Raw genomic sequence first — 12,546 nt, forward strand, 5'->3', positions numbered from 1 at the left:
TAATGGCTTGAACTGTACAACTGCACAACACCAGGGTATTAGAAGGACCAGACCTGTTAAAGTACATCATCAACACATACTGTAAACATACAAAACAGACAAGATTCAACAGCAGATGTGTGTGTTAAGTTTATCAGATGGAGCCTTGTCCAAGCCAGAATGGCCCATAGGGTAGGAGCTGTTTCTGTTCCATCTCCTGTTTCTATAGTGTGAGGCAGCTGAAAGCACAAATACACCCCTGGACAGGACGCTAGTCTATTGCAGTGCCTTTCCTAATAATTTGACCTTTGCCCCCTCTCCATCAGAGTCGGTCGACACCCCCCTGCTCAGCGACCTATCGGCTGACCTGTTGGGGTTTGAGGTGGAGTCCTGGAGTCTGGCCGTCACAACTGAGTTCTGTAGAAAACACGACAAACACACCGTCAAACGTCAGCATGTCATCTACGGTATGTTAGTGTGTGTGTGTGTGTGCATGTGTGAGAGTGTGTGTACGTACAATGGTCATGTACCCATGACAAAGGAATGGAAACACATTTCAGTGTCTCATATCTACAGTGTGTTGGTGTGTGTGTGTGCGCATGTGTGTGCGTGTGTGCGTGCACAAGCATTTATACATAATCCTCTGTCTCTCTCTCTCTCCCCGTGTAGAGCTGATGCAGACAGAGTTGCACCACATCCAGACACTGACGGTGATGTCCGAGGTGTTTCGTCGAGGGATGCTGGATGAGCTCCAACTGGACTGGGAGTGTGTGGCTCGCATCTTTCCCTGTCTGGATCCTCTCCTGCTCTTCCACAGGAATCTCTTCGGATCTCTACAGGAGCGGCGATACGCTTCAGCCCAGCCCGGACACCCACACAACTACTGCATCCACAGTATAGGGGATATACTGTTGCAACAGGTTGACACGCACACACAACAACAGATGCAAGCACATGCATGTACAGTGGGGAGAACAAGTATTTGATACACTGCCGATTTTGCAGGTTTTCCTACTTACAAAGCATGTAGAGGTCTGTAATTTTTGTCATAGGTACACTTCAACTGTGAGAGACGGTATCTACAAAAATCCAGAAAATCTCATTGTATGATTTTTAAGTAATTAATTTGCATTTTATTGCATGACATAAGTATTTGATCACCTACCAACCAGTAAGAACTCCGGTTCTCACAGACCTGTTAGTTTTTCTTTAACCTCTCTGGCGCATGTGGGACGAACTCGTCCCACCTACGTAACAGCCACTGAAATCCAGTGGCGCGATTTTTGAATCGTTAGAAATACTATTACTTCAATTTCTCAAACATATGACTATTTTACAGCTATTTAAAGACAAGAATCTCGTTAATCTAACCCCACTGTCCGATTTCAAAAAGGCTTTACAACGAAAGCAAAACATTAGATTATGTCAGCAGAGTGCCCAGCCAGAAATAATCAGACACCCATTTTTCAAGCTAGCATATCATGTCACATAAACCCAAACCACAGCTAAATGCAGCACTAACCTTTTATGATCTTCATCAGATGACACACCTAGGACATTGTGTTATACAATACATGCATGTCTGTTCAATCAAGTTCATATTTATATCAAAAAACAGCTTTTTACATTAGCATGTGACGTTCAGAAAAAGCATAACCCCCGCAAATTTCCGGGGAATTTACTAACAGTTTGCTAAATTACTCACGATAAACGTTCACAAAAAGCATAACAATTATTTTAAGAATTATAGATACATTACTCCTCTATGCACTCGATATGTCCGATTTTAAAATAGCTTTTCGGATGAAGCACATTTTGCAATAATCTAAGTACATAGCCCGGCATCACAGGGCTAGCTATTTAGACACCCACCCAGGTCAGCCTCCACCAAAATCACATTTCCTATAAGAAAAATGTTCTTACCTTGCTTGTTCTTCGTCAGAATACACTGCCAGGACTTCTACTTCAATAACAAATGTTGGTTTGGTCCCAAATAATCCATCGTTATATCCAAACAGCGACGTTTTGTTCGTGAGTTCTAGACACTATCAGAATGCTTCATCACGTTGTCACGCATGGCGCATTGGTGTGACAAAAATGTCTAAATATTCCATTACCGTACTTCGAAGCATGTCAACCGCTGTTTAAAACCAATTTTTATGCCATTTATCTCGTAGATAAGTGATAATATTCCGACCGGGAATATGCATTGAGCCTAAACAGCCGAATTAAATTTCTCCTCCGGAGCGAGTCGTGCACGCGCCTCATTCAAAGGTCCTCTGAGCCGCCACTTACCAAAGCCGATAATGTGTTTCAGCCTGAGGCTCCCTCGTCAACCTTCAGTTATTTCCCGGGTTCTGAGAGCCTATCGGAGCCCTGGGAATTGTCACGTTACAGCTAAGATCCTTACTTTTCAATAAACAGATGCAAGACGCACGACTCCTTGTCAGACAGGGTACTTCCTGCTTGAAACCTTGTCAGGTTTTTGCCTGCCATAGGAGTTCTGTTATACTCACAGACACCATTCAAACAGTTTTAGAAAATTCAGAGTGTTTTCTATCCAAACCTGAACAATAATATGCATATTCTAGCTTCTGAGTTGGTGTAGGAGGCAGTTAAAAATGGGCACATATTTTTTCCAAAATTCTCAATACTGCCCCCTATCCCAAACAGGCTAAGAAGCCCTCCTGTTCTCCACTCATTACCTGTATTAACTGCACCTGTTTGAACTCGTTACCTGTACAAAAGACACCTGTCCACACACTCAATCAAACAGACTCCAACCTCTCCACAATGGTCAAGACTAGAGAGCTGTGTAAGGACATCAGGGATAAAATTGTAGACCTGCACAAGGCTGGGATGGGCTACAGGACAATAGGCAAGCAGCTTGGTGAGAAGGCAACAACTGTTGGCACAATTATTAGAAAATGGAAGAAGTTCAAGATGACGGTCAATCACCCTCGGTCTGGTGCTCCATGCAAGATCTCACCTCGTGGGGCATCAATGATCATGAGGAAGGTGAGGGATCAGCCCAGAACTACACGGCAAGACCTGGTCAATGACCTAAAGAGAGCTGGGACCACAGTCTCAAAGAAAACCATTAGTAACACACTACGCCGTCATGGATTAAAATCCTGCAGCGCACGCAAGGTCCCCCTGCTCAAGCCAGTGCATGTCCAGGCCTGTCTGAAGTTTGCCAATGACCATCTGGATGATCCAGAGGAGGAATGGGAGAAGGTCATGTGGTCTGATGAGACAAAAATAGAGCTTTTTGGTCTAAACTCCACTCGCCGTGTTTGGAGGAAGAAGAAGGATGAGTACAACCCAAAGATCACCATCCCAACCGTGAAGCATGGAGGTGGAAACATCATTCTTTGGGGATGCTTTTCTGAAAAGGGGACAGGACGACTGCACCATATTGAGGAGAGGATGGATGGAGCCATGTATCGCGAGATCTTGGTCAACAACCTCCTTCCCTCAGTAAGAGCATTGAAGATGGGTCGTGGCTGGGTCTTCCAGCATGACAACGACCCGAAACACACAGCCAGGGCAACTAAGTAGTGGCTCCGTAAGAAGCATCTCAAGGTCCTGGAGTGGCCTAGCCAGTCTCCAGACCTGAACCCAATAGAAAATCTTTGGAGGGAGCTGAAAGTCCGTATTGCCCAGCGACAGCCCCGAAACCTGAAGGATCTGGAGAAGGTCTGTATGGAGGAGTGGGCCAAAATCCCTGCTGCAGTGTGTGCAAACCTGGTCAAGAACTACAGGAAACGTATGATCTCTGTAATTGCAAACAAAGGTTTCTGTACCAAATATTAAGTTCTGCTTTTCTGATGTATCAAATACTTATGTCATGCAATAAAATGCAAATGAATTACTTAAAAATCATACAATGTGATTTTCCGTCTCTCACAGTTGAAGTGTACCTATGATAAAAATTACAGACCTCTACATGGTTTGTAAGTAGGAAAACCTGCAAAATCGGCAGTGTATCAAATACTTGTTCTCCCCACTGTATGCTTATTAATCACACATGCGCATTCACTGTGAACACTCATACAAACACCACATTTACACACTTCTGGACAACTCAAGGCCTATTCATATTCCCTATTTCTGTTGTTAGTTCTCAGAAGACAATGCTGTGAAGATGAAGCAAGTGTACGGAGAGTTTTGTAGTCACCACACGGAGGCTGTCAAAGTCTTCAAAGAGCTGCAGCAGCAGAACAAGAAGTTCCAGGTGTTTGTCAAAGTATGTTTCTGATGGAAGCTTTCTTTTTTAGTCCAACTTGGTTTTTATGTTTGGTCAATAATGTCCTTAATAAGGAGGAACTGAACAGGATGATTGTATCTTGGTTTTGTGTGTGTTATTACACTTTTCTTATGACTACCGATGCCACTGAGGCTGTTTTTAACCGGAAAAGTTGTTTGGCAACTGCTCCTCTTTAAAATGACGATATCTTTCACTCAACACACACCAGTTGTTGTCTCTTCTTCAGCAACAGAGTAACAACTCTCTGGTCAGAAGAAGGGAGGTGCCAGAGTTCATCCTGTTAGTGACTCAGCGCATCACCAAGTACCCTGTACTACTGGAAAGGATACTGCACTATACACCCGGTCAGTTACAAAGAGGGGGAGAGGGAGGGAGGGAGAGAGAAAGTATGTGCTTATTTGCACTATGTATACAACTATACAATGAAACTTTGTCAAATATGCCAGTATAGATCGTATATAGCCGCTGAATTGAAGCGTTTTGTTCCTTCTACCTCCAGAGGGCAGTGAGGAGCACACTGAGCTGTCGCGGGCACTCACTCATGTGCGTGACATCATCACTGCAGTGGACATGAGTGTGAGTGAGTACGAGAAAGCCCAGGAGCTGCAGGAGGTGTTGAGTCGTGTGGAGAACAAGAGCCTGGCCAAGCTGAAGAGCGGCGAGGTGTTCCGCAAGGACGACCTGCTAGGAAAACACCAACAGAGGGCGCTACAGCACAAAGGACTTGTCTACTGGAAAACTGCTACGGGACGACTGAAAGGTAGGGTGAGGTCAGTGTGTGTGTGTGTATAACAGTATTTCTTTTTTCTGTTCTTTTTTTTTAAAGGAATGTGGCAGTCCCACTCCTTTTATATGATAGGATAGATAAAGTGGAAATATAGAGGAGAGAGTTTCTGAAATAGCAGTGGGCCGAATTCGAACCCATGCTGCAGCGGAATGCATTTCAGAGGCAGTGGCTTATTCTGCTGCACCAACCTAGGCCACAACAGTGTCTATTCTAACACTCTCCCTCACCCACTCTCTCTGCAGACACCCTGGCTCTGCTGCTGACTGATGTCCTGGTGTTCCTGCAGGAGAAGGACCAGAGACTCATATTTGCTGCCGTGGTATGCCGGTTTGGTCAATCTCGTTACATTACACTCCAATCATTATTTCATTACTTCGTGCCTTATCTGCAATTACATTACATACCTAAAAGGAAGAAAAAAATCCCCCAAAAAGTAAGAAAAAGCATTTGTTAAAGGGATGCTTCGGGATTTTGGCAATCAAGCCCTTTGTCTACTTCCCCGGAGTCAGATGAACTCATTACTGTTAGCACAATGACTGGAAGTATATGGGGACAGCTAGCATGCTAGCATGATTGGCTCGTGAAACTACCTCTAACTAGCATCGCGCATGCCCCGCCCACCTGAGGGTCTGTCTTTTTTAGCCATCTATTTCCTGTGTTTGAGGGGTGCAAAATACACTTGTAACTTAAATCTCACTGGATTGATCGCTTCCATTTTACTCCTGCGACTCTTTCATACTTTTGCTTGTGCCTGTCGATTTTTCCCATCAATGTTTGTAATGACCTCTCAAACACATCCCTGTAATGGCTGAAATGGATTCAATGGGATACATTGGCTTCGTCAGGGATTTAACACACCGTCTCGACACTTACATTACCGTTCAAAAGTTTGCGGTCACTTAGAAATGACCTTGTTTTTGAAAGAAAAACTAAAACATGTGTCCATTAAAATAACATCAAATTGATCAGAAATAAAGTGTAGACATTGATAATGTTGTAAATGACTATTGTAGCTGGAAACGGCAGATTTTTTTAAAAATGGAATATCTACATAGCCGTACAGAGGCCCATTATCAGCAACCATCACTCCTGTGTTCCAATGGCACGTTGTGTTAGCTAATCCAACTTTATCATTTTAAAAGGCTAATTGATCATTAGAAAACCCTTTTGCAAATATGTTAGCACAGCTGAAAATTGTTGTTCTGATTAAACAAGCAATAAAACTGGCCTTCTTTAGACTAGTTGAGTATCTAGAGCATCAGCATTTGTGTGTTCGATTACAGGCTCAAAATGGCCAGAAACAAATAACTTTCTTCTGAAACTCGTCAGTCTATTCTTGTTCTGAGAAATGAAGGCTATTCCATGCGAGAAATTTCCAAGAAACTGAAGATCTGGAACAACGCTGTGTACTACTCTACAGGTCTCTCCAAAGATGTTCGATCGGGTTCATGTCTCTGTACTTTGCTCCATTCATTTTGTTTACTAGACCAGCAAGACCAGTTCTCTAATAACTTACTGTAATTGGGGTGGCAGGTAGCCTAGTGGTTAGAGCATTGGTCCAGTAACCGAAAGGTTAACAAGACAGTTCGATGATCACTTACTGTAATTTTTGATTTGGCATGAGACATTCCTAATTGCAGATAAGACTTGCATTGGTTTGCTAGTGATCATGTCGTGGAATTAATTGACAGAGAACAGAACTTCCGCAACGTTACTTTTGTACCTGCTGGCGGAGCTAGAGTAACACAGCCTTGGAACGGAAGTAACACAGCCTTGGGACGGAAGTAACACAGCCTTGGGACGGAAGTAACACAGCCTTGGGACGGAAGTAACACAGCCCTGGGACGCAAGAAACACAGCCTTGGGACGGAAGTAACACAGCCCTGGGACGCAAGAAACACAGCCTTGGGACGGAAGTAACACAGCCCTGGGACGGAAGTAACACAGCCCTGGGACGGAAGTAACACAGCCCTGGGACGGACGTAACACAGCCCTGGGACGGACGTAACACAGCCCTAAGACGGACGTAACACAGCCCTGGGACGGAAGTAACATCTGGCGAGAAGTTTACAATATCTGTCTTATCTCCATGTTCCTGGTTTGTAATACTCGTTACTTTCAACAAATGTCAGACATCAATTCATGTTTGTGTCAATTTGAATAGTTAATGCTATAGGTTTGAAATTTATGGAAATGAACATGCGTCAACATCGCAATGTTGCGTAACCACTGCATTTTTCCTTACAATCTTAATGTGACTACAATTGATGACATAATAGCTATATTGACCATCATTTTCATCTCTCTGAAAATGGCACTGTATTAGGATATCTTTCTCACCATTTTCAATGACTATTCATGCTTAGCCAATCAGGTGCTCCAGCTGTCCTTTTTATTTGATTTTATTTCACCTTTATTTAACCAGGTCGGCCAGTTGAGAACAAGTTCTCATTTAACAATTGCGACCTGGCCAAGATAAAGCAAAGCAGTTCGACACATATAACAACACAGAGTTACACATGAAATAAACAAACATAAAATCTATATACAGCATGTGCAAATGAGGTAGGATAAGAGAGGTAAGGCAATAAATAGGCCATGGTGGCAAAGTAATTACAATATAGCAACTAAACACTGGAATGGTAGAATGTGCAGAAGATGAAGGTGCAAGTTGAGATACTGGGGTGCAAAGGAGCATGTCATGTGCTCCTCGTGTCTTGATGGAATATTAGCCCTACCAATGAGGTGCTCCTCGTGTCTTGATAGATTAGTAGCCCTACCAATGAGGTGCTCCTCGTGTCTTGATAGAATAGTAGCCCTACCAATGAGGTGCTCCTCGTGTCTTGATAGAATAGTAGCCCTACCAATGAGGTGCTCCTCGTGTCTTGATAGAAGAGTAACCCTACCAATGAGGTGCTCCTCGTGTCTTGATAGAATAGTAGCCCTACCAATGAGGTGCTCCTCGTGTCTTGATAGAATAGTAGCCCTACCAATGAGGTGCTCCTCATGTCTTGATAGAATAGTAGCCCTACCAATGAGGTGCTTCTCGTGTCTTGATCTGCCACTGAAAAAACATCCCCACAACATGATGCTGCCACCACCATGCTTCACCGGAGGGATGGTGCCAGGGGTCCTCTAGACGTGATGTTTGGCATTCAGGCCAAAGAGTTCAATCTTGGTTTCATCAGACCAGAGAATCTTGTTTCTCATGGTCTAAGAGTCCTTTAGGTGCCTTTTGGCAAACTCGAAGTGGGTTGTTGTGCCTTTTACTGAGGAGTGGCTTGTGTCTGGCCATGCTACCATAAAGGCCTGATTGGTGGAGTGCTGCAGAGATGGTTGTCCTTCTGAAAGGTTCTCCCATCTCCATGGAGGAACTCTGGAGCTCTGTCAGAGTGACCATCGGGTTCTTGGTCACCTCCCTGACAAAGGCCCTTCTCCCCCGATTGCTCAGGTTGGCCGGGCAGCAAGCTCTGTGAAGAGTCTTAGTTGTTCCAAACTTCTTCCATTTAAGAATGATGGAGGCCACTGTGTTTTTGGGGACCTTCAATGCTGCATAAATGTCTTGGTACCCTTCCCCAGATCTATGCCTCGACACAATCCTGTCTCGGAGCTCTACGAATGTGCCATTCCAAATCATGTCCAATAAATAGAGTTTACCACAGGTAGACTCCAAGTTGTAGAATCATCTCAAAGATGATCAATGGAAAGAGGATGCACCTGAGCTCAATTTAGAGTCTCTTAGCAAAGGGTCTGAATACTTATGGAAATAAGGTAGTTCTGTTTTTACTTTACTGTAATACATTTGAAAACATTTCTAAACACCTATTTTCGCTTTGTCATTATGGAGTATTGTGTGTAAATTCATGAGGAAAAACATTTATTTTATCCATTTTAAAATAAGGCTGTAAAGTAACACAGTGGAAAAGGGGTCTGAATACTTTCCAAATGAACTGTACATGGCATAAGAGCAATTTAAAGGGGTAAACTGGGATTGGTACCGGGATTGGGATTGGTATTATTTTAATTTCATGGATGGTCAGTCCTTGCATCCATAGTTCCATCTATGAATTTAAGAGTGTATACATTTCTCCAGCCCCATCATTTAGCTGTTTACCAACAACAACAAAAATGCAGAACTCCGGTACTTCACAGAGAACAGGCTGAAAAGTAGACAAAACAAAAAAGGAGAACAAAAAAACGAAGAACTATTCAACTAAACAGGGAGCCAGGGAGAACCGTCAGTCAGACAGGATGCCAGTAGTGTTCTTTCCCAGAAAATGATCTTATTTAAACTGTCCCTCTCCAGGACCAGAAGCCCCCAGTCATCCCCCTGCAGAAGCTAATTGTGAGAGAGGTAGCCAATGAGGAGAGAGGGATGTTCCTAATCTCTGCCTCCTCAGTGGGGCCTGAAATGTACGAGGTTCACACCTCCTCGAAAGAAGAGAGGAACGCCTGGATGAGACACATACGACGGGCCGTAGAGAGGTGAGGAGTGTGTGTGAGTGTTTGTCTGTTGATAATAGAATAATAATAATAAGCCATTTAGCAGACACTTTTATCCAAAGCAACATACAGTCACACATTTTACATAATGGTGGCCCCAGCGGGAATCAAACCCATGACTATTGGCGTTTCAAGTGCCATGCTCTACTGACTGAGCCAAACAGAAGTGTGTGTGTGTGTGTGTGTGTGTGATTTTGTCCCTAAACCCATGTGCTGTGTGTTAGTTGTCCTGAGGAGGAGGAAGAGAGAAGTGTTGAGACTGAGGTCAGACGGAACACTGAGCTGAGAGTTCAGAAGATCTACAAACTCCAAGGTAAGACACATCAGTCATTCCTACACATTCATCATGGACTTAACCATTCCCATTTCAGACACTTTGTAGCGTTTTTCGAAACTTTTTTTTGTGTCTGTGGGCCAGGAGAAACTGTAGTCCATTGTTGGGTTTTCTTTTAAATAGCCATTACAAACTTCAGCTGACTTTATTACCATAGATTACATTTTCTCCTGGCCAATAGACTCATTTCAGGTTGAGGAAACATTTAGCTGTTTACCAACACATTTTTTTGCAGAACTCCGGTACTTCACAGAGAACAGGCTGAAAAGTAGACAAAACAAAAAAGGAGAACGAAAAAATGAACTATTCAACTAAACAGGGAGCCAGGTAGAACCGTCAGTCAGACAGGATGCCAGTAGTGTTCTTTCCCGGAAAATGATCTTATTTAAACTGTCCCTAAATGTTGCAATTTACAGGACTTCCCTTTAAACTGAGTGTGATCCATGATCTATATCGTTCTTTCAGACACCCTGGCAAGACAGGACCAGCGTATCTGCAGTGGTCTGGAGGAGAAGCTACAGCTGTATGCCGAGCTGACAGAGTTAACCCTTCATACGCCAGAGCCCCTGCCACAGCACCACCTACTGGTCCAACCAGACCCTGAAGCTCAGATGCCACCGCAGACCACTGCACTACTCACAGCTGCACTCAAAGAGGGTGAGAACCACACACACAGGCGCACTACGCACAGCTGCATCCTCTCCTTTTATATTAGAGAGAGATTTGAGAGATATCTCTTTTCTCTTTCCTCGCTCGCTCTCTTGTTCTCTCTCGCTCTCTCTTTGTATGTAGCGGAGAAGCTGATGTCTACCCTGCAGGCCAGTGAGGCCCCCACAGAGCCCAGCCACAGCCCCCTTGTCAGAGTCCCAGAGTACTGCAGCTACAACAGCCATTGCAGGATCCAGGATTCACCCACTGAGTGTGAGTCAATACACTAACCCTAACCCTAATAACCCCCTAACTCTAACCTTAACCACGACCCCCAACGACTATGGAATTACCCAGGAATCGCCTACAGAGAGTGAGTATGAGAGACACAACCACACATTAAAGGAATAGTTTACCCCAAAATAGAAAGAATGTCAAAAGTGTTCGATCATGAACTGTTTCTTTAAATGGACTGTTTTTGGTGTCCTCTCCCTGTAGTGGACTATCTGAGCACGCTCAGTGTGAGCTCGGCCTCTCTGGTGTCGGATGGCGAGTGGGCAGGGCCAGACACCATCTTGTGGCACTCTATAACCGAGCTGAGGAGAAGAGACACCAATGGAACACCAATGAAGGTGTGTGTGGATAGGTGTGGGCCCTTGTGGGGACCTAAAATCCCCAAATGTCCCAACAAGGATAGTAAAACAAGAAGAATTCTCCCTCTTGGGAACATTTCTCATGTCCCCATGAGGACAAAGGCTATTTTTAGCTTAGGGGTTAGGGTTACAATTAGGATTAGGTTTACAATTAGGGTAAGGGTTAGATTTAGTTTTAGGGTTTAGGTTAGTGTTACGGGTTAATGTCAGGGGTTAGGTTTAGGGTTAGAGGTTAAGGAAAATATGATTTTTAATGGAAGTTAATTTTAGGTCACCACAAGGATAGAACATAACGTATGTGTGTGTGTGTGCGTGTGTGTGTGTGTGTGTGTGTGTGTGTGTGTGTGTGTGTGTGTGTGTGTGTGTGTGTGTGTGTGTGTGTGTGTGTGTGTGTGTGTGTGTGTGCTCATGTGGCAAAGGAATGCCAACAGATTTCATAGTTTTGTCTCTGTCCTCTTGTAATGGCATATTTTTTCCTGCAGGTGGCAGAGAGTGTCCAGAGCCTGACCCAGCTGCTCTACAGTCTGCAGGTAAGAAACGTCACACTCTCTTTAATCCTAGTGCCCAAACACATCCCTTAGCCTGGAAGGCTACTTATAGCCATCACCAAATTACTTAAACCTATTTTGATCAATTCAGATCCGCCTACACCAAAGCGTCTATTTGTAAATACCATGTATTGGTGTGTGCAGGCAGCTGTGACCATCCAGGACAGCTGCTATGAAGTTCAAAAGCTCCTCCTAGTGGAGCTAGAGCACCCGCTCCCACACACCCCCTTCTGTCTCCATGGCAATGGGGCCCAGGAGCAGGAGAAACAGCGGAGTGCTGAGAAGAAAAAGGAGGAGGTAGGAAGGAGGAGTGTGGAAAGGAGGAGAGAGGAGGTGGAGGAGATTCAGAAGCTACAGGGGAGGCTGAGACAGGACCAGCAGCGCTGGGAGAGAGAGTGTCTGGCCAGGGAGAGACAACAGGTAAGCACTCACAATGCATAATCTTGTCATAACACTGACTTTAGAATTACATAGGGTGACATAGTACTGTCAAAGCACAATCTGATAAGAGATTTAGGGTCTGGCCAAAGAGAACAAAATGTAAGCCCCTCATAACGCTGATATACAGTACCAGTCAAAAGTTTAAACACACCTTCTCATTCCAGGGTTTTCCATATTATGGTAAGAACTGCTGAAATAAGCAAAAATAAATGACAGTCCATCATTACTTTAAGACAGGTCAGTCAATGTGGAAAATGTGAAGAAATTTGAAAGTTTCTTCAAGTGCAGTCGCAAAAACCATCAAGCACTATGATTAAACTGGCTCCCATGAGGACCGCCACAGGAAAGGAAGACCCAGAGTTACCTCTGCTGCTGAGGATAAG

At 44.1% G+C, this 12,546-nt stretch overlaps 1 protein-coding gene across 1 annotated transcript in view; it reads left to right on the top strand.

Annotated features, from left to right (window-relative positions):
- The window catches only part of LOC115167633 (rho guanine nucleotide exchange factor 28), an 85,388-nt gene that overhangs the window by 67,527 nt on the left and 5,315 nt on the right, over positions 1–12,546 (top strand). The window contains exons 14-26 of the mRNA XM_029722233.1: positions 306–446; positions 649–899; positions 4,103–4,228; positions 4,476–4,593; positions 4,749–5,009; positions 5,279–5,355; positions 9,343–9,521; positions 9,764–9,852; positions 10,339–10,530; positions 10,666–10,794; positions 11,020–11,153; positions 11,657–11,704; positions 11,867–12,142. Of these exons, the coding sequence (XP_029578093.1) occupies positions 306–446; positions 649–899; positions 4,103–4,228; positions 4,476–4,593; positions 4,749–5,009; positions 5,279–5,355; positions 9,343–9,521; positions 9,764–9,852; positions 10,339–10,530; positions 10,666–10,794; positions 11,020–11,153; positions 11,657–11,704; positions 11,867–12,142 (2,021 nt within the window). The remainder of the gene's footprint in view (positions 1–305; positions 447–648; positions 900–4,102; positions 4,229–4,475; positions 4,594–4,748; positions 5,010–5,278; positions 5,356–9,342; positions 9,522–9,763; positions 9,853–10,338; positions 10,531–10,665; positions 10,795–11,019; positions 11,154–11,656; positions 11,705–11,866; positions 12,143–12,546) is intronic.

The sequence above is a fragment of the Salmo trutta genome, chromosome 29, assembly GCF_901001165.1.
Source record: "Salmo trutta chromosome 29, fSalTru1.1, whole genome shotgun sequence".
Lineage (NCBI taxonomy): Eukaryota > Metazoa > Chordata > Actinopteri > Salmoniformes > Salmonidae > Salmo > Salmo trutta.